Source organism: Leptonotus elevatus, chromosome 20, assembly GCF_054856555.1.
Source record: "Leptonotus elevatus isolate MCC_2025b chromosome 20, RoL_Lele_1.0, whole genome shotgun sequence".
Lineage (NCBI taxonomy): Eukaryota > Metazoa > Chordata > Actinopteri > Syngnathiformes > Syngnathidae > Leptonotus > Leptonotus elevatus.
Window position 1 is genome coordinate 1,936,195 of NC_141258.1, and position 21,796 is coordinate 1,957,990.

At 42.9% G+C, this 21,796-nt stretch overlaps 1 protein-coding gene and 2 long non-coding RNA genes across 5 annotated transcripts; 1 reads left to right on the top strand and 2 right to left on the bottom strand.

Annotated features, from left to right (window-relative positions):
* The first annotated feature begins 632 nt into the window (after window positions 1-632).
* LOC147156333 (uncharacterized) lies at window positions 633-6,815 on the top strand. Of its 2 annotated transcripts, XR_015091534.1 has the most exons (5): window positions 633-1,176; window positions 1,263-1,384; window positions 4,192-4,355; window positions 5,888-6,672; window positions 6,756-6,815. It is a non-coding gene; the product is annotated as an uncharacterized LOC147156333 (long non-coding RNA). The 2 variants fall into 2 exon arrangements; XR_015091533.1 differs by having other exon boundaries at window positions 5,888-6,815.
* LOC147156334 (uncharacterized) lies at window positions 1,952-3,108 on the bottom strand. The gene is made up of 3 exons (XR_015091529.1): window positions 2,945-3,108; window positions 2,759-2,869; window positions 1,952-2,113 (listed from the first exon to the last, which is right to left on the bottom strand). It is a non-coding gene; the product is annotated as an uncharacterized LOC147156334 (long non-coding RNA).
* Window positions 3,509-21,591, bottom strand: LOC147156335 (carbohydrate sulfotransferase 15-like). Of its 2 annotated transcripts, XM_086063706.1 has the most exons (8): window positions 21,342-21,591; window positions 13,318-13,877; window positions 11,825-12,164; window positions 9,980-10,123; window positions 8,575-8,734; window positions 7,746-7,902; window positions 5,907-6,054; window positions 3,509-5,604 (listed from the first exon to the last, which is right to left on the bottom strand). In XM_086063706.1, the coding sequence occupies exons 2-8, from the start codon at window positions 13,861-13,863 to the stop codon at window positions 5,372-5,374; spliced, it is 1,728 nt and encodes a 575-aa protein (XP_085919832.1). In that variant the 5' UTR covers window positions 13,864-13,877; window positions 21,342-21,591; the 3' UTR covers window positions 3,509-5,371. The 2 variants fall into 2 exon arrangements, with proteins under 2 accessions (XP_085919832.1, XP_085919833.1); XM_086063707.1 differs by lacking the exon at window positions 21,342-21,591 and having other exon boundaries at window positions 13,318-13,764.
* Between the last annotated feature and the right edge of the window lie 205 nt (window positions 21,592-21,796).

A 21,796-nucleotide genomic window follows, 5' to 3' on the forward strand; every position in this document is an offset into this window, starting at 1 on the left:
CACCCCAAAAAAAAAACCCCCAGCGTGAAGCAATGTCTGGATGATTCCCAGTTTTTCAAAGGCCACCTGAGCTTTTGCCTTCGGTACTGTTAAGGAACCATTTTAGGTTCATTTGAGGACATTTGCAGATGTCCTTGGGAGAAAATTCAGCCACTGACGGCAGTTTCCGTTTTTGGTAGGCATGTGTATCAGGACTGAGTAGACCCACAAAAAAGTCTCAAGAATTCCGCCTGAACACACAAAGGAAGTCTGCCATTTTGGTTTGAAGAATTCCAGAGGTCCCTTCAAAAGTTGTTTTTTAGAGAGAGAGAGAGATTTTGTCCGATTGCTATCAACTATCCATCCATTTTTTTTTTTTTGTTACTGCTTAGTTCTCACAAGGGTCGCTGGAGCCTCTTGCCACCAACTAGTAAAAGTTAAATAGTCCAAAAGTCGAAAGTATCAGGTGACTCATCCCTACATTTCTTCATGCCGTGTTTTTTTTATTGCAATGGCACAAGTTTGTGTACTATTGTGAAAGAAAGAAAAAAAACTGAGGGACAGAGTTAATATTAACTTGGTTTATACGGCATTTAGTGGGGGAAAAAAAAGAAAGAACCACAATCCAGTCGAATCCTCGATCCAACAACATGAAGACCGTCCTGAATTTACAAATACGAATCATCAGAAAATGCCATTATAATAATAATAACTCAAACGGTATGTTGTGTGTATTCTTTTACCATATTCAAGCATCATACTCTAAAAGAATTGCCTTAATTAAATTATTGACAATATCTTCTTGCAATCACACCACAGGCCACTAGGGGTCCACAGACTACCAGTTGAGAAACACTGGAACGATCGAGTACACTTTTGGAAAACACACTTTTCATTTTAGTTAATTTTTACAGTTTTATTCTATTAATTAATTAATGTATTTATTTATTTAATGTTTTATTAAAAGTATTTCGGTTTAAAGGGTATTTTTGTGTAATGCATAAATTAATCATTTTAGATTAATAGTTTTAGTCTGCCCCCTACTGTCCAGGATGGGCTACTACATGTAGTGGTGCCCATTTTTAGCAAAGGTCAAAGGTAAAGAGCAAGATGGCACAAAAGTCCAGTTGGATCATCGCTGGAAATGCGTGAAGAGCGTCCTTGTTGGTCTTCTTGCCTTTATGCTCAACAGCCAGGGTGAGTGTGTCGAGCTTCGTTCACACCCAAAACGTGTTTGATCGTGTTTATTAACAACCTTTTTTTTTTGGGGGCGGGGGGGGTAGCCAAAGTGAGACCCTCAGGTGTTACTGCAAAGGATGGACTCCTGCCACCTGGAAGTATTTGTGACGTCAGGTGAAAAGGTTGATTTTTACCCTGCAAAAAAATTCACTGGACATAAGCACAGGTTAGTAGCGTACCTTCCGCCATCTAGTGGAAGAACATTTAATTGTTCTACTTTACATGGCTGGGGTAGATCAAACGAAACCGAAAGAGCAAACATTTGTCGTAATAAATAATTTAAATAATAGTAAACACCTTTTTAACAAAGCAACAATATTAGATACTGAGGGAAACTTTTTTTTTTTTTTTTATCATATAAACTAAGAAAATTTCAAGCAGAAAGCATACAAAAAATGCTAGCTTGGGAGACCCGAGAACGACATTTCAGTTTGCATTTCTGAGTAAAAATGACAATGCATGACCTTGTTTGGTAATATTTTCATCTGGGACTTTATTGTAAGGACATTGCTGCTTTATTTTCAAGTTGTTGTGTCTGACAGACATTTCACACGTCTGAGGTCTTGTAATCTGCTAAATTAGCGACCGCTCGCAAATCAAAACGTTTCACATCCTAATGAGGAAGTTTCTCATTAAAACTAAAAAAAATCTTAGAACAAGAAAAGTTTCTTGTTAGGAAGAGAAACATATTTCATTCCTCCAGTGGCCAAAACATTTTTAAAATAGCACAAAAGACACTTCATCTTTTTATTCGTCATCCATCAAGACAAGTAGCGAATGTGAAAACTTTATCTGTTGCACAAGTCGGTGGTGCAGCAGGTAGCTGTGGCGATGCCGGGCTGGTTCATCAGCTGGCAGTTATGCAACGAGCTGCAGCCTTGAAAGTCGCCGGGAGCTGTGGACAAAATAAAAATCAATAATACACACGGCGTCAAAACCAGTGCAGGTAGCAGCAGGCTACTTTCTACACTCTTGCGCTTGTCATCAACGGCAACGCGAGAAAACCGCACATACGACATATTGTCAAAGAAAATTTGGGGTTGACTTCCCCTTTAAGTATCACTGGCTGGTATTGGTGGCCTTTGCGAGTACCTGATACCTCAAAATAAGGCCTGTATCGGTACTCGCCCATCCCCAACTAATATCGTTTTATTCATTAATGAAAAAAAAGGGACCTTCTGAGAATAACATTGCATTTTAAAGACATTCTTTTTTTTAGATTAAAAACTGAATTATAAAAAAAAAGTGGGGAAAAATGTATTATGAAAATCACAGAAGAAGAAAAATTAGTCTTCCATGGATAAAATCCCAAAAGTTTTTTTTTTCTCCAAAAAGGTGAAATATTACAAAAATATTTCCATCGTATTACCAGAATAAAATCATAAACATTGCAGATTTTTTTTAAAATTCTTTACAAAAAAGTATCTATAATTTTAAAAAAAAAGTCATTTTTTCCACAACAAAAAAGTCCTAATTTTTCAATGATGCTGAAAAATTCCAGGTTTTGCCTGCTGCCAGAACATAAATTCAAAATACTCACGGTAGCCAACATGAAAGATGACGCTGGCGCAGGCATCGTCGAAAACGCTGCAAGTCTCCATTTGTTGTGAACAAGTACGCTTTCCTCCGCAGAAGCACTTCAGCGCATCGCCTGAACAACCAAATCAATGTTTTGAAGAAGCACAACTAAACAGATTTTGGTGCGAACGAAGCATGACTCACTCACCGTGGCTGACGAGCACAAAGGCGAGAAAAGCAACAAGGGCAGTCTTCATGTTGTTGGATCGAGGATCTGGATTGTGGTTCTTCCACGACGTGGCCTCTTTTATATGCAACCTTCCTCTCCCAAATTTTCACAATATAGCATATAAGCCAGGTTAATATTAACTCTGTCCCCGTTTTTTTTAAAGGAACTTTCTTTCATAATAGTACACAAACAAGCGCTTAAGGTAGAAAGAAAAATCTATTGGAACACGTTGTGCACGTCACCAAAAAAAAAAAAAAAACAGCGTGAAGCAATGTCGGGATGATTCCCAGTTTTTCAAAGGCCACCTGAGCTTTTGCCTTCTGTACTGTTAAGGAACCATTTTAGGTTAATTTGAGGACATTTGCAGATGTCCTTGGGAGAAAATTCAGCCACTGACGGCAGTTTCCATTTTTGGTAGGCATGTGTATCAGGACTGAGTAGACCCACAAAAAAGTCTCAACAATTCCGCCTGAACACACAAAGGAAGTCTGCCATTTTGGTTTGAAGAATTCCAGAGGTCCCTTCAAAAGTCGTTTTTTAGAGAGAGAGAGAGAGATTTTGTCCGATTGCTATCAACTATCCATCCATATTTTTTTTTGTTACTGCTTAGTTCTCACAAGGGTCGCTGGAGCCTCTTGCCACCAACTAGTAAAAGTTAAATAGTCCAAAAGTCGAAAGTATCAGGTGACTCATCCCTACATTTCTTCATGCCGTGTTTTTTTTATTGCAATGGCACAAGTTTGTGTACTATTGTGAAAGAAAGAAAAAAAACTGAGGGACAGAGTTAATATTAACTTGGTTTATACGCCATTTAGTGGGGAAAAAAAAAGAAAGAACCACAATCCAGTCGAATCCTCGATCCAACAACATGAAGACCGTCCTGAATTTACAAATACGAATCATCAGAAAATGCCATTATAATAATAATAACTCAAACGGTATGTTGTGTGTATTCTTTTACCATATTCAAGCATCATACTCTAAAAGAATTGCCTTAAATTATTGACAATATCTTCTTTGAGTACAATTGACAGTTTATAAACATTTTAAACTGGCCCTTTTTGTAAATTCCTTAAAAATAAACCATACAGAAAGTTTCATAATCTTGAGCAATGGCGTTGCTAAATATTTACCAAGGTGCGTTTGCACCCTCTAGTGGATGAAAACGGGAACGGTTTACTCTGCAGTAAATCACACAACATAGCATTTGGTTATTTGTATTGCAGCTCTTACGGTTCGTTCACACAAGGAAGGTTTAATAAAAGTTGTGAACCATCAGTTGGAGATGGAGAGACCACCTTTATTTCGACCGAGGAGGCTACACCGAGTTCTTTCAGAGAAAATTCAGCCCCTGGCCTCGACCCAGTTTCTCTGAGCTTCATGAAATTTGGTAAGCACGTAGATCATGATCCACAAAAAAAGTCTCAAAGCCGTGTCTGAGAAGTCACAGGAAGTCTGCCATTTTGATTTGAAGTAGGCATTTTAGGCTCAATGTGGCCATTTCCAGGCATCCTCTCAAAAGCTAAATAGCAAAAGCTAAATAGTGCTAAAGACGAAATGTCATGACCTTGAAAAGCTGGTTATCTTCCCTGCACTGCTTCATGCTGTCTTTTTTTTGTTTGTTTTTTGTGTGCGTGTGTTAACAATGTGTCGCAATAGATGTTTGTTCGTTTTTATCTTCAGCTTATGTTTGCATACTATTGTGAAAGAAAGACATTTATTGACCCCAAAACTGTGCCAAAAATTGTAGGCTACAAATGTGTTAAAAAAGAACCACAAGATTTTTTTTAACTTTTTTTTTTTTTAAGTCTTTATACTGTACATCTTCAGACAAATCACTTGCACGCACGCACACACACGCACACTTGTGCTATTTGCCATCTTTGCTTGGTTTCTGCTGCTTTCATAACTTAAAATAATTTAAAATAAAAAACAAAGTGAGCACTTGAGAAAGATGATGATGATGATGATTTGTGTAAACTCAGGCCCGACCGATTCTGATATTTGAACAAATACAAATTCTGCTAATCGTTTGATTGGCCAATTAATAAAAAAAAAAAAATATATATATATATATATATATATATATATATATATATATATATATAAAATGAATAAAAATAACTTCTTGTTAAATCCCTTAATGCTTAAATCGGTTGAGGTCGGGCCCGACGGTGAACGCCCACAATTGGCCGTTTGGCATTCGTCAATTTGCTACTTTTGTTCTCAGCCTAAAGCCACTTCTAATATAAAAGTAGTGCTTTGATGCCATGTTGAAGTGAGGGGAGGAGCTTCATTGCGTCAGACCGCAGCGTTGTCTCGTAAAAAAAGAAAGAAAGAAAAGTGCTTTGCTGCCATCTTGTGGCATCTACAGGCAATTGAAAGCCTTTTTGGACGGAGTTTCGCTTATTCCGGTGGTTCACTGTGTATGTCCGGGGTCAGGGGTCGGGGTTGTGAATCCCAGAGGAAGGCGTCGTTGTGCAAGACTTGCGCCAGCTTGCGGTTGAAGGGCGCATAGAAGTGGCGTAAGACGCGTTGCGTGGCGGGCAGCATGGGGCCCAGGTTCTTGTCCGCTGGCCTCCTGCTGTTGGAGGCGGGGCTTCTGTTCAGCTCCGACTCCATTGGCTGGCTCAGCGGCCCTGTTGGTGCGGGGCCACAAAATACAAAAGTCATTCAACTGTTTTATTACATTTTCATTTCGTGTTCTTGATTAGGTTGACAGAAAAGCTTCTTCTTTTTTTTTCCTAACTCCAAAATGAATTGTAATTGCAAAATATTGCCACTAGAGGGTAGTATTGCACTAGCTGCGCTTAGAATGAATCGCTTTTGGTCATTCATGGGCCAAAAATAGCACAAATATGGAGCAGGGGATAAAACAGAAGACTAAAATCATGTCCTTTTTTGATGTTGTTGTTGTTTTAGGGATAAAGTCATAAGTCACCCAGGCCAAGGAAGCGGAAGACGGTGTGCATGGTGTACTTCCTGTTGGAGGCGTGATCCTCCAGCCTCAGCACCAGTATCTGCTCGGGGCCGAACACGCTCAGCCAGTCCAGCAGGTAGACCACGTAAAGGCCCACCTGCAGTCGCACCTGCAAAACAAGAAAAGAAAAAGAAGTTGGGTAACATTTTGGGGTTTCATTTTTTACTTGTTTAAATATTTTTCTTATTACTTATTAGTAGGCTACTTATAAAGATTTTTTTTTTGATGAGGTTTAGTTTTATCCACAGTTCTATATTATGGCTTTCAATTACTCTTTACGCAAATATGAACCCATTTGAGTCAATTAAACAATTTTCTATAAGTCAAAGCATCTTTTAAAAAATATATATTTTCAAGGACCCCTTGCAATTACACCACAGGCCACTAGGGGTCCACAGACTACCAGTTGAGAAACACTGGAACGATCGAGTACACGTTTGGAAAACACACTTTTCATTTTAGTTAATTTTTACAGTTTTATTCTATTAATTAATTAATGTATTTATTTATTTAATGTTTTATTAAAAGTATTTCGGTTTAAAGGGTATTTTTGTGTAATGCATAATTAATCATTTTAGATTAATAGTTTTAGTCTGCCCCCTACTGTCCAGGATGGGCTACTACATGTAGTGGTGCCCATTTTTAGCAAAGGTAAAGAGCAAGATGGCCGCCTCAAGTTCACGTGTGCGAGTTGCGGACATGGAAGCGGGCCTTTCGGCAAGAGAAGGTTTTTCAAAGTACTTTTTAGACATTCTGCTTTATTTTCAATCTTGAAAGTAGACTTTATTATCAACTCCTCTCCCCATCCAGCATCTAAAAAACCTGTTCCAGACCTGACTTCCTGGCCTGAACAAACAAAACAGACAAATGGTGAGTGAATGCGTTGATGCCTTGCTGAGACCTGTATCCGTTTTGGAATGTTCTTTTTTTTTTTTCCTTCAAATGTCCTTCGATATCCTTTTATCAGGCTTTAAAGATAATTTGGGTTGGAAATGAGCAGGATGCCGTTTTGATTGGTCATTTTGAACGGTCTGTTTTCTGATTAAAATTCAAAAATATTGAATATGGAAATGACCCTGATTGGGCCTCTGTTCTGCATGATCTGCTTTCCTCTGATTGGTTGGTTTCGGATATGCGGGTGGACATCTTGTGACCACTGCTTCTCTTCATTGTGTTGGCTCCACTGAAATTGGCCGGCCTTTGCTTTTGTACCTAACTGACTTTTTACATGACATTTTAAGTTACTTCACTCATAAGATGAATTTTTGTCTCAATTAAAATGAATGACAATTTTAATAAAAAATAATAATAATCTTAAATTTTTCTGTCAAGATTTGATTATGACACAAAAAAAATCTGTCTACATTCCTAAATAGGATATTTGTTTTTCCTAAAAAAAAAATTAGACTTATGTCTCAAATCACAATTGAAGACATTTAGCCTGTTTTCTGACGCGCTCTGCCTTGATCAAATGACATTTAGTCTTTGCTTACTTATGTTGCCAATTATCTTGCAAACGAGCTAACTAGCCGCTGGCTTGTAGCTGACCAAAGTGTCATCGTTTGTCCCTAAAACTTTCCTCGCTGTCTGTGAGGACAGCTGTAATGCGTTTTGCACGCTCCGGCAGGCGTGAGGCCATATTAGCGGGATGGGCAATTAGGCCATTGGCGGAGCGTGGTGAGCCCGTAACGGGCCAGTCTGCTCTGGGGGCACTCGGGGGGTTGGGGGGGGGGGGGGTTAGACCGGAGAACGCTCAGCGCCAAGACTCCGGACTGTAGCGTGGCACGCCGCAGCACTCACGGGCATGGCGTTGTTGACGCTGGTGTTGTAGACGCAGGAGCGAAGCGTGTCGTCGAGCAGGCAGCCGTCCAACAGCTGCAGGGACTCGGACACCTTCTCGTGGAAATCCTCCGCCGACTTGTTGGCGATGCCGAAGTACAAGTAGTCCGAGTACAGCCTGAAGAGGCGAGCACAAAATACATCATGGGATGGACGTTTCAAAAAAAATCTTTTGAAAACGGATTTGTCGGCTAATGAATAAATACAAAAAGACGGATTAATCAATTATTTAATTAATTGCACCTGTAGTTGCTGCCCTTTTAGCGAAAGCGGCTGTTGTCAGCTCAGGTTAGCCTGGCTAACCGTTAGCCGCTAAGAGCGAAAGCGGCTGTTGTCAGCTCAGGTTGGCCTGGCTAACCGTTAGCCGCTAAGAGCGAAAGCGGCTGTTGTCAGCTCAGGTTAGCCTGGCTAACCATTAGCCGCTAAGAGCGAAAGCGGCTGTTGTCAGCTCAGGTTAGCCTGGCTAACCGTTAGCCGCTAAGAGCGAAAGCGGCTGTTGTCAGCTCAGGTTGGCCTGGCTAACCGTTAGCCGCTAAGAGCGAAAGCGGCTGTTGTCAGCTCAGGTTAGCCTGGCTAACCGTTAGCCGCTAAGAGCGAAAGCGGCTGTTGTCAGCTCAGGTTGGCCTGGCTAACCGTTAGCCGCTAAGAGCACCTCCTAAATACGTACCGTAGCTCCGTTTAAAATCAAGAAGTTGAGCACGCGACGTATGTCCAATAACCTTCAACTCGTGAAAATGAATCTGTGTTTCCGAGCGGGGTGGGGATTATTATGATGATGATTGACGCGTACCTTTCCACCGGGTCCCTGAGCATGACGATAAAGCGGGCGTCGGGCTGCAGGGCGTGCACAAAGTCCTGGATGAGGAAGGGCGGCTCCCCCCCGGCGGTGACGTTGCCGTAGAAGTACACCCAGGCGTTGTTGTCCCACATGGTGGACGCGCTGGCTTCGCCTGCAAAACGCAAAGAGGTCGCACGTGAATTTTTGTGGCACTGGAAAAAATGCTTCCAATGAAGAATCTGCCAGTTTCTTTACATGCCGTTAAAGTCCAAATGCATGTTCAGTACCTGTGTGTCCACATCGTGACGTTTTTCAGGAATTTGGGTTGAAATTACAAAGCAGTCAAAGTCACAAAGTTTTAGGAGGACTTTTCTTCCACATTTCTTTGAAAATGAAGGAAAAATTGTTAGTCGTGTTGACATTTTGCATCGACGACATTGGATGATTTTGCCCATTTTTGTGACTTGTAACACTACATTTATCATTTATTACTTTTTAAGATTGGCAGTAAACAAGACAAAGTCAAGACAATCGTCTCTCTGAATTTCGTTGGAACGGACTTTGCAATTGGCAACCACCAGCTGTAAATGTGCATTATTGCCCCCCTGTGGAGGTTTGGAGTTCTACACCGAATTTAAAACTCAAGCCACTGATCATATTTGACATATTGGAGGAACCATTTTAAAAAAAAAAAAAGTTCTAGTATAGTGCAACAAAAAAAAAAAAAGACTTGAAATCGGATTTCTGCCACCGTCGAGGTCCAATCATCCAGACCGGGTCAAAGGGCGGCTCATGTGGTTGCACATGAAAAGGTTGATGCGGCAAACTGGCTTTCGAAAGGGACGTCACTTTGGCCGGAGACGCTCCCCGAGGAACGGTTGTGTGAATACTGATCGGGGGATTTAGGGCCTTACCCGGGATTATTTATTTACAGCGAAAAACACAACAGACGAGCCGGCTAAATAGTTGCGACGCCATCTCTTCTAAAATAGGATAAAGCGAAACATGGAAGCAACGCTGTTGGACGTGATTTCTTTGGAGCTTAGTTAGTTAAATGGCTATTGAGTTGCTTATTTGGTTGATTGTTTGGCTCGTTGCAGTATTTAGTCGGGTGGTTGGTTAATGAGTTGCTTGCTTAGAAGCTAGTTAGTTGCCATCAGACCGGTTGTCGTAGCAATTCATACGATTAAATTAATTACAAGGGAATTTAACTCCATATTTGTGTTGACGTTCATCTTTGCGTTCTCATCCTCATCTAAAGCCCGTATCCCATTGAGGGGGGGGGGGGGGGGGGGTGACAGACGTGTGCTACGCTAGCAAATATTGATTTCACGTCAAGTTTTCACGTCAACGTTTGGTCACAATTGTGTCAAGTATTTGATCCTAGCTCGGGCCTTCAAAGGTGACGCCATCTTACCAATGATGATGTCGGGCTGACTCGGCGTCCCGCTGCCGTTGGCCGCCGCGCTGCCTTGGATGAGGTGAGCGGCCTGGTCGAACAAGTCCAGGTAGTCCTCCACCGGGTAGCGGTCGTGGAAGCCTTCACTCAGACGGATGATCCCTGCGGGGGGGAAGCTAATAAGAAAGTGTGCATCCATGCAGGCTAAATGCTAACGCTAACGCTGTCTCAGTTGACTGTGCTTTTTGTGCTTCCATTAAAGTGTGCTTTCCTAATGCCTGGGAAAAAAATGTCTTCCCATCAGAGTCAATGTGCTCTAATTACAGTACGCCAAGTAAAATAGCTTGAGTGGGCGAGCAGTACGCGGATAACGAGCCGGCCCGGGTGTCTCCGTGCAGCACCTTCTACTTACACGGGAAAAAGAGAACTCTGGGGAAAACGTTCCCCGGCTGCATCATTATTCCACGCGTCGCATGCTGCTCGCAGGGTGGGATGGCGGCGGGCGGCGACATTTTTTTTTTTCATCCTTCTTTGTTTCATCTTGTTGCTTTTTGATCGTCGCGCATGATTTTTTTCCGACTGATGTATGCGGTGAGTGACATCTTGTAGCGGCACGACTGAATATCAAGGCCAGGAATAAGCATGTATAATATATTTCGATGCAAAAGGGCTGCGTAATTGGATCCGGAATGCGTCGATGCGCAATTGCGAGTTACGTCAACTCGCAATATTGAGTTTACAAAAGCATCAATCAAGTTTTCCTTTTTGATATGATTGGAAATGCCATTAATCCGCTTTCCTTCACATTCTGCTGTGTGCGCCTTGGCCACCTGGTGGCAGTATAATACAGACTACAGTAATATTGGTCTTTCTTTGCAGAGGATAAGGAGGATTTGCCTATGTTGCTCAAATAGTGTTGCTTAAAGAGTTATAACTCTGCGACTAATGATTTTATTTGTGTGGTAGCAATAATCAGAGATGACCAGAACAAAGTTGTGCTCTTGTTTTAAGTACTGAATGTGTTTTTCCTCTTTATTTTATTTTAAATCCCGCAGGCGCAAAAGAAACTGCGTGACTTTAAAACTAAATGATGAATATTGCTACAAAAAAAAAAATGTGAGTATGAGTCACACAGATGAAATTAAAGCAACTGTTTTTCCCTCCTATCTGGAGTCGGTATCGCGCGGAGAGATCAATGCGCGAATTAGATTTGTGATCTTGAGCGTCATCAAGGGTGCAGTCAAAAGGCTTTAAAAAAAGATTTGGAAAATTGCAACATCAACAACGTGACAAAAACCTCCTCGTGAAATGATTTGAAGTTGTTTTTTTTTTTCCTTTAAAGCAGCTCAAAGCGTGCCCATTAAAAAAAAAAAACAGGATAGAATGGCGCCGCCGCGGAGGGAAATCGGCGCGCAAATGAAGTCGTCATCCCGCGATTACACGGCAGCTGTTCTTAAAGGCGCTATTAGGAGATTATATCAATGCCGGGATCTCTTTCAACCTCTCCGTCATTATCTGGCCCGCTTCCGTCATCGAGTCGTCGCGGCTTTGAGGCAGGCTGTCACGTCGGCGCGATCGGCTGAATCGTGCAGCAGATAAGTGACATTTTGTCCATACGGTTTATCGGCCGCTGCTTATGCTCTTATTTTTGGAAGTGACTGTTCTATAACGTCGGCGGCTGAACTTTTATTAAGCAGCTGGGACCGTATTTTGTAAGCTAAGTATATATTTGTCGAGGCGGCATGCCCGGGAAGGATTGCAATGAAATCTTATATCGCACGCTACTAATTACCTCCCGTCTTCAATTTCAATCAGGCCGTTTTTTTAACGAGTGTCTCCATAAAAGCATCTGGTCGAACTCACCAAACCTCTTGCGGGTCCACCAGTGCGGCTCTTTGAAGGTGGAGAAGTTGACGCCGGGGTGCAAGCGCAAGCGGTCGTAAAGGTCCGTGGTGCCGCACTTTGGCTGGCCGATGATGTAGAAATACGGCAGGCAGCGGATGCGGTAGAGTTTGCCGTCGCGGCTGGACAAGTGCTTCCGGAAAGCGCTCCTCAAGTGCTGGAAGACGGCGCGGAAGCTGCGCGCGTAGCGCGCGTACAAGTTGGCGCCGTACGGGTCGGAGGTGGCGTTGCCGGCGTACTCCTCGTACCAGCAGGGGTTGCGGAAGCCTGGGAGGAATTGCCGGGGGATGACTGAAAACATCTAAAGAGACAGAATGAATGCCAGAATTAGCGGGAAGTTAGCATGAGTCGGACGGGAAAAGCCTCAGGCCCGGACGGATTGTCCGTTTTTAGATGAATTTTTAAAATGGTCCGAATCGGCTCCAATCAGGTTTTAAGTTCCAGAGGGGTTGACGGGAAACCCAAAACGAAACCCAACAAGCCAGCGAAGCTAACGAAGCCGAGCTACTTTCTTATAGTAGCGTTCGTGATGCAAATGAGTTTTTAAAGGCTTTCACGAGACTTGTCCAAGTTTGTTCTCGTCTTTGTGATGCCAACGCTACTTCGAGAAAGTCGAGTTTGTTGGCATTTGGAACGAATTCGTTGCTAAATCAAAAGGAAATACCCAGACCATGTCAAGGCGCTTGTCGGCCGTGTGGGACGCTGCAAGTTTTTGGTCTCGATCCCATACCCTAAATCAAACCACCCAAGACATGGGACCTGTTCCTGAACGCAGCATGAATTACAAAACAAAGTGTACAGGATTGTCGGTCCTGAACTAAAACTAAAGTATTGATCAGTCATTATCAATGTTTGCATCGATCTAAACATTTTGAAGAGCATTCCTGAACGCAGCACGGACGACTCTCACCGTCTCGTCACATTTCAGATCGTCTCACGATCAAAAGGCCTAACGAAAGCCGAATGCCAGCTCCTCCAAATGCAATTAACGTCCAGCGACGTTGGACGCGGGATATCGATCGTCCTGCGTGGGGGGGCCGCGCTCCTTTTCATTAGCGCGTCGGACGAGAAATGAGTTATGCCGCAAACAGCCGAGGCAGAAGTCGTTATCGTTCCGATTAATGGCCAATCTAAGACGGGGGGGCTGCGGCGCCCCCCCCCCCCCCCCCGATGGAAGACCTGAGTTGAATTTGAGATTTGAGTTTCAGTTTTGTACGCGGCAGACGGTCGAGGTGGCGTTGAATTCTGGAGTCTTACAATTGAAATCATCAGCATTAAAGCCAACAGCAACATCTTCATTGTGGTTAACTTTGCCAGGGGACATTTTGTGTCTCTCATGAGTCGACCCACAATAAAGTCTCCAAAAGACCCGAGACGTCTCTCCTTTTCATGTCAAAATGGCCGTTTTTGAGGAAGAACCGCAAGTCGCAGATGGCCTGGAATCTGTTACTCACATGTTGCTCACTGCGAACCAGAGCCTTAAGCTCCGGCAGCTGTCGGTCGCCGCGGAACTCCACCTTGGACGCGATGGACTTGACCACCAGCTGAAGGTGCGCATAGTCCTTGACCGACGACAGGTTAAAGGCAAAGGGTCCCGGGGGGTTGACCAGATGGTGATAAGGCGACGGCGTCAGCAGAAGGTCCTTCCTGTCCCCCGTCAGGACGTACGAGGCCATGATGACGAACGTGACGGCCATGCCGAGGAGGACTCCGCACAGTCGGACCTTCCCGAAGCGGCCCGGCGCGCTCCGCCTCCTCGGGAGCTCGGGCTTCACCTGCAGGACGGCGAACAGGTTCATGGGCGCCTGGTCCACCTGCAGGAGCAGCGGCCTCTTGCAATAGTCGTCCCCCCCCGAGTCCAGCAGGGTGTACTTGTAGTCCATGTGGGTTACGGTCCGCGAGTGGCGCCCGGCAGCGGGAGGCCAGAGTTTGGACGAGGTTCGGTGACTGTCCATGATGGGGGGGGGGGGGGGGGGGCGGTGACGAGCGGGCCACCTCATCCGCTGACGTCTCCCTGACAGGAAGAGAAACCAGATTGATTCATGGTTTGCAGACACGCAGTTCGTAGGTCCAACGCGCAAGCAGAACGGAAGGCGCATTAGTGGAAACCGCAGGACAACGAGGACAAAACCAGGAAGTTGCGGTGTTTCTGTAGAAAAGTTGACACGGTAATGATTCACTTGCGGATGGCGCAATAAAAGTCAGATGATGTTGCGAAAGATTCTCAGGGTTGTGCGCGGTTGTTCCTCTCACTGACTCACTTTGCTTTCTTTTTTTTTTATCCCTTCGCAATCTTATTTGGAAAGCGTTAGCGGAAATTGACAGTTCCTGTCAAAATTGTCTGTGAATTCTGAAAACATTCAGCTCAATTGAAACGCTGTGGAATTTATAGCAACGTTGGACGTGAGACTTTGTTTGAATCGGTAGAGAAATGTGAAACGAAGGAGCTGGGAAATAACTTCAATCAGGAAATGTTATTGGGAAAACAAATAGCTCCAAAGATTTTCCAAGTCAGACGGGATTTGAATCCCAAACTTCAGACCTGTAAGCCAGACACAATAACCACCCATCCATTACCTGCCGCTTATCCGGGGTCGGGTCGCGGGGGAAGCGGCTATAGCAGGGAAGCCCGGACCTCCCTTTCCCCAGCCACTTCAACCAGCTCCTCCGGCTCGATCCCAAGGCGTTCCCAGGCCAGCCGAGACACATCGTCTCCCTTGCGTGTCCTGGGTCGTCCCTGAACACCTCCCCAGGGAGGCTTCCAGTCGGCATCCGCACCAGATGCCCGAGCCACCCGCTGGCTCCTCTCTATGCGGAGGAGCAGCCCCCCCCCCCCTTTCTTGTCCTAATGAGAAACATATTTCACTTCTTTTTCCTCCCCATGTCACTTTGGAGGATCCATACAGCCCAGATATTTGCATATATAAAAAAAAATAATCTGCCCCTGAAGCAATGTGAAATTTGGTCGTCATGCCTACCATTCGTCGACCCACAAAAAAGTTTCAGGAAGGCCCAAAAAGGCACAGGAAGTCTTTGGCCATTTTTGGTTCAAAATGGCAATTTGGGCCTTTTCCAACACAAACTCCAAAGTTCACTACCGATGTAGGAAATAGAGTGTTTTTACTCTTGAACCGCCCCCACCGCAGCTGCACGCCCTCGCAATATGGAAGCAGCGATAAGGACATGTGGGATGGATTCCAAGGGGCGGCGAGCTTTGGTCCGACATTCAATCTAACAAAGCCAGTATGGGTCGGAGGAGAGATGATATCGTCAGGAAATCGTATTTCTCACGCGGATCAAGAGTCCGGAATGTGACAAATGAGGAATTCTCTTCTTTCTTTTTTTTTTCTACTCCAAGAAAAAACAAAATCAAGATAACGGAGGTCAGTGAATGCAACCGCCGGGATCGCACCAGCCGCTTATGCAGACGTGACGTCGTGAAGACGTGCCGCTGCACCTGCGCTCGTTCATCAGGCGATAAGAAGCGCCGTGGGGGTGACTCATCAACGACGACCCCCATCACAGGTGCACCCCCCGTCACCCCCCCCCCCCCCCATCTGTGGAACCGATAAGAGGATGCCTCATCCTGGCTCAGGCGGTGTCATTTACCTCGCCGTCTCGCCACAGCAACACGGGCGCCACCGCACCGGCAGTGGAATAACAAGTAACCCTCCCCCACTCCGTTCCCCCAAGCTTGGCAAAGAGGCTTTTTATCCATGAAAAAAAAAAAAAAAAAAGACCCCCGAGGAACAGCTGAAACGAGACAGATCGGAATTGTAATTATTTTTGGTTTGTTTTTTTGTTTTTTTGCACTCGCACAAAAGACCCACCGCCAATAAATAATATTATACAATTGTCAGCGGCAAAAATTCAACATCTTCAGCTGCTATTTCATTTTTCAGCTTGCAAAATGTCACTTGCAAGTCACCAGGCCCGGCAGGCCTGAGCAGTCGAGACGGTTCACTCCAAAAACTGTTGGGTCAAAAGTAACCCAATTATGGATCAAAAATGGACCGATCCACTTTATGGGTCAATTTGACCCAACTTTCTGGCTTGTTTTATACAAAATGAGCCCATTTTTTGACCCAAGTAATGGATCTTATGAGTTAATTAAAAGACCCATTTCTTGACTCAATATTGGGTCAAATTGACCCAAGAAGAGGGATCGGTCCGTTTTTGACCCATCGTTGGGTTATTGTTGCGTAATACCCAACAACAGCCAATCATGTTCGGCTCCCTTGGTTGGCTGAGATTGGACGATTGCCAAACTTGCAGCTGAAATTTGAATTTTTGAAGCTGAAGTGTGTATTTGATGGTCATAAAATTCTGTGTTAGTCATTTAGATTCGGAATCTGATGGCACGTAGATTTAATTTTTAAGAAAATATTTTCTTTGTAGTGCTACTTTAAAGAAAATAAACCCCATTATGGTCTATTTTTGTTTTTACATTTCATTAAAAAAAAACAATAAAGTCAAATGATATGTTTCTTTGTTTTAAGAAATCATAATAATTAAAGCCAACAGGGAAATAAACATTGGATTTTATTTGTGGAAAACGGCGTAAGTGGTGTGAAACGTGAACTATTTTCCAACAGGCCCTTTCACCCCAATTAAAAGTTCCACAGGAAGCCACGGTCATGTGACTGTGCAGCCACCCTTTGATTGGTGCAAGATGAGAACAAGGAAGAAGAGAGAAGCAGAGTGGCTTCGCTGACCACAAACAAGCTGACAGATGAAAAAGGTTGAAGTATTCTTTTTTTGATATTTTTTTGGAACGCACAAAAGTGCGGAGTGACGAGTGTAAATGGTGCGTCTTAAGTGTGTCAACAAAGGAAATCAATTTCCACTAAGACGTCAAATGAAGCGAGAGCAAAGCTGACGAGTCGAGCGTGAAATTAAGCCGGCGATGTGAGGGGGGGAAAAACAGCCGGCAATCGGATTTCCTCCTCACCACCGTCGACATCACTTTACGTATACGAGATGCTGTTATATCCATGCCGGGCCTGTAGAGGGCGATGTCATTGTTTTTTTTTAACATTTTGCATATTTCATGTTACCCCAACTCTGCACCATAACTATAAATAGTATAATTTGTTTGTCTATAAAATGTCTTGGCATTTAAACAGGGGTGTGTAGACTTTTTATATCTGTCTATCGACTGTATGTTCCCCGTTCCAACTTATATTTTATTCATCCTTTCATCTCGCTTGAGGCCAACGGGGATATTTAACAGCGTAAACAATCACAGGAGCTAAAAAAAAAAAAGAGACAGCAAGATTTTGCAAGGATGGGTGGAAAATAATGCAGCCGCTCTTTCCGATGAATAATTGATCAGGCTGAACTTGGTCTGCGCCGCCTGCAACTCGGCATCCAACTTTCATGTTTGTTTCAGATCACGTGACCTCAAGTTGTTCCGATGCGGTCCCGTGTTGGGGAGGATTCGTGTCATCGTTGCAGATTTGATCTTTAGAAACCGCAAATGTGGCCAGCAGGAAGCGCAGAAATGTTACACTACTGGTTCTGCAATCGTTGAAAAATATATATTTATGACAATGTTACAAAGGAAATCATTTTTAAAAAGCAACAAGCGGGTAATAAAATGGATGGATGGATAACAAAATAGTTTTTGAAAATACTACTAAGAATAAGAAAATAAAAATGAAAATATAGTCATTTGAAAAAATAAAATAAAATTTGAGATGTTTTTATAATAAAAAATAAATACTGTAATTTTAAAATGTACGTAAAATAGAAGACAATTAAATCTCAACTTTACAACTGAATTTGATATTTTTAAGAACGTTTTTAAGATCTCAAAAAGAAGCTTCCAAAAGCATACCACGAAAAAAATCTATCCATTTTCTGAACTGCTTATTCCTCACAAGGGGGTGCTGGAGCCTATCCCAACTGGCTTTGGGCACCCTGAACTGGTGGCCAGCCAATCCAGGCCACAAAAAAATATATAATTAAAAACACAAATGTATTGACAAAAAAATGGTGTAATAAAGTAAATAATTCAAAAAAAATTGTACAATAAGATATAAAACAAAGATTTGAAAACAAAAAAATAAAATATAATGAAAATAAAAATTATGCTACTCAAAATAAATTACAATTTAAAACATAATTTAGATGACTATAAACATAGTGGTGTGAAACAAAATACCAGATAAAAATTAGTTTTATTGCTAAATAGGGATGTAGCAATAACAGCAGTGTCCTGTGGTGGTTATTACTGCAGGTTAATTTAAATTAGGAATGTTTTGGTCACTGAGGCAGTTATCACTCCCAAAAATTAGTCAGACCAGCAAATATTTATTTTTCAACACAACATTGTGAACTACATAGACCTTGATGACAATGACATGGCCACGCCTATTTCGTTGTCACTACTGTTAGTATGCACAACAATTAATTATTGTGCTTTTTATTTTTTTTATTTTTACAATATTGTGACCTTTTTTTAATATGGCCAACCTCCTCAAAATATTGTGACAATTATCGCACCCTGAGTTTCATGTCGTTTGGATATCGTTACATCGCCACAACTGTGCAGCGCGGATGCAAATCAACACGTCGCCGGCTAAACGTATGCGACGCTAACGGCCCCAAAGTGTCTTCAGTGATCCAAAAGAAAAGCTCCCGACGCATGCTGGCCCACTTCAACTAACACAACGACGACATCATCATAATCGCATCATAACAACAGAACGTCGCCACATAATGGCCACGAGACAACACAATGAGCGCAAGCATGTTTGCCGGCAAATTGTGAGATGTGTTTATGAAGGGAAAAAAGGCCATTTTCAATTTTGCCAGCTGTTCCGCTCTGTGGACAAATACAACAACAACACGTACGCACGCTTTGTGTTTCCAGCCGGAGTGTAATTAGGAGACTGCCGCTTCACAGCCATTTAAAGGGCAAGCGCGCGCTCTGATCACTTGACTGTGTAATCAAGGATCAGTACATGAGAAAAACATCATCATGCTAAAAAAACTACAGCTGAATGATGGTAATGTGAAAAAAAGTAAGCGCATGAGGGATTTTTCATTGCGATCGGACTCACGGGAATCGTACCTGCAGCTCCTTTTGTGAGCGTCTGTTTTCAATGGAAGGCAAAAATCTCCTTTATTCCGCCGCAAAAGATGCTTCACTCCAGCTCAGGCACTCTTGTGGACGTTTCTATCGGGCGACTGGAATTCAACCTTTTACTGCCACTGACGTGTATATTCGTCAAGTACCGGTTAAGGTTACTGCTAAATTTTGACGTGGACAAACTTACGACTGGGAATAAGTAAGAGGCAATCATTAATCGCATGTACATTTATTTTTATTTTTTTTGTGGCGTTAAAGGAACTTTAAATGAACTCAAAATTGACACACACATTTTGGCACCCTTAATTTACACCATGCATGAGTTTTTGCATGCATGAGAAAAGAAGAGAGCAATGATGATAACATTTTTACTTTACTTTATTTATTTATTTATTTCCTGAGAGAGAAAAAAGAAAGAAGACTATTTTACTTTATTACACAATCCTTAAAGACTTTTTTTTCTTGCACTTGACGTCTCAATATATATATATATATATATATATATATATATATATATATATATATATATATATATATATATATATATATATATGTAAATAAACTAAAACGAAGCATTTTCAAAAAAATTAAAGTAAGAACTTGCTTTAAAAACTAACTGAATTAAAAAAAAAAAACTATTATACCCTTTGTAGAGGTTAGCATGCAGAAAAATCACTTTCACGATCAAGTCAACTTGGAGCGAAACATAACATCTGTCATTTTATGTAACGACAAAGAAATGACCTCATTCCTTATACGCGTAAATTGAACTGTGAACAAGAGGACCGTCACCCAAGTGAACCAAACTGAATGGGATGGTTGTCAATTGTCATGCTAGTAGCTTAGCAGGCTACATTCATTATGGATGGGACTTGAGAAATGGTTCTTCCATTTCGAGCAATCACTTGTTCGCTTGGCAGGCCTCTGTCGCAGATGAGGCCGCTTAAAGCACCTCATATGTTGTTTAAAAAAAAATATATATATTTTTTTTAACCTGTCCAATAGCTTCGTGTTTACGTAATCTGGAATAAGCTGAATGCAAAAACAGCATTGTAAATTGGGAAATGCATCCGTCTGGATTTATAAGGAAGCTTCGATGGAAAGGCATGAAAATTCCAATGCAAGTCGCTCGCATCAAAGACACCACAAACGCCACACGCAGTCACAACATCATTCTCGCCAGCTGCCTGCCCGGGTGTAATCACATGGTGCACGCATTTCTGCAACACACACACACACACACGCGGATTGCGTAAGAAAAGGCAGAAGATGCCGGTTGGGAACACGTTGTGGTCATCCAGCAACTTGCATGTTGAGTTATTCTGGTTTATGTGATTTGTTTTATTGTTGCAATTCACCAACTTTCCCACGAGGACGCATCATGGGAGAATCCCGAAGATGATCGGTTGTCTGCCAATATGCAGATTGTCTTCAAATGATGTATATTCTTGTCATTGTATTTTTTTTTTTCAAATCACAAAATTTTGATTTGTAAAATGCAAGTAGCAATATTGCAATAGCTTCTGTTTTCCAGAATTTTTTTTAAAATAAATTTGATAAAATACATTTTGTGATATTTCTGCAATTTTTTAAAAAATAATTTCAAGATAAAAAAAAAAAGACTTAATTGTAAATTTATATATTTTTATTTTTTTTATAACAGAATTTGGTGTCTGGGGGAAATGAATCGAGTTTATTCATAAAGAAAGTTGATTTTTAGTTAGCACATTTGAATTAAAATGCAAATGAAATGAATGCAAATGAATTTCATTCATGAAATTGCATTTGTGCATATTTTCCAAATACTTCAATCAATCAAACCAAACATTTATTTAACCAGAAAATTCAACCCATTGTGACCGAGGACACCCCCCCCCCCCCCCCTCCTCCAGAAAAACGACTTATTGCTCAACTCAGTCACTCATTGGTCAGCAGGGAGTCTGGCAGGGGTCTCAAAGAGGCACACAATAGCCTACATGCATGCATGAATGTGTGTGTGTGTGTGTGCGTGTTTGTTCTTGGGGACTGGAAACTCACGACCCCCCCCCCCCCCCCCCAAACAAACGGCAACTTATCACGCGACTTGTGAGTGTATTCTCGGTCTTATTTGACGGCGGTCCAGCGACGCACGCGCACGAGAAGTGTGGTGTGTGTGTGGGGGCATTGATGGCGCGCGCTGAAAGGAGGCCGTTATGCGAATCTCCGGAGCCGATCGGCCGCAAAACTTTTCCAAGCCGCATTCGACTTGGTTGGGGGGTGCAAAAAAGGAACGCGAAGGCGTCCGGCCGCAAAAAAAAAAAGCGCGCAACTCTCCAAAATGTCAACGCGCGCGTTTCCACAGCGTTGAACGTTGCCGGCCGGCGTGTGCGAAACGTGACGTACCATGCGTTGCCGGCAGCCCCTCACGCGGCCGCCGGGATCGAGCAACTTCTCGCCTGGCTCCGGGTTTCCATTCCACAAGGAATGGGTGGCGAAAGACGGGAACAAATCCAATGCGACGGGATTGCGTGAAAACATGCGACGGGTCCAAGCCGGTGCCGCTCGTCGTCTTCTCTTGTGGTGTCTTCTCGTCTGCCTTCCTTCCTTCCTTCCTTCCTTCCTTGCTGCCTGATTGCGATGTGCTGGATGCTTCTCGCTCTGGCTCCTCTCTGATGAGAGGGGGGGCAGGGGCAGCCCCCCCCCCCCACATAGCCCCCCCCCTCCCCACACCCTACACAAGTCATGTTATTACATCCCTTTTCCATCACACACACTCACACACACATATTTTTAATTGAAGTAGGCGTAAGTAAAAAAAATTACAAAATGCTCTCACACACACTACGGAAAATGTATTT

Bases quoted from the DNA above. Each gene is read 5' to 3' on its own strand.
- LOC147156335 (XM_086063706.1), bottom strand. From the start codon at position 13,863: ATGAGGTGGCCCGCTCGTCACCGCCCCCCCCCCCCCCCCCCCATCATG. The intron at 12,165-13,317 runs GTGAGTAACAGA...CTGTCTCTTTAG, and splicing joins TGGTTCGCAGTGAGCAACAT to ATGTTTTCAGTCATCCCCCG. The intron at 6,055-7,745 runs GTGAGTGCTGCG...CTTGTTTTGCAG, and splicing joins GCGTCAACAACGCCATGCCC to GTGCGACTGCAGGTGGGCCT.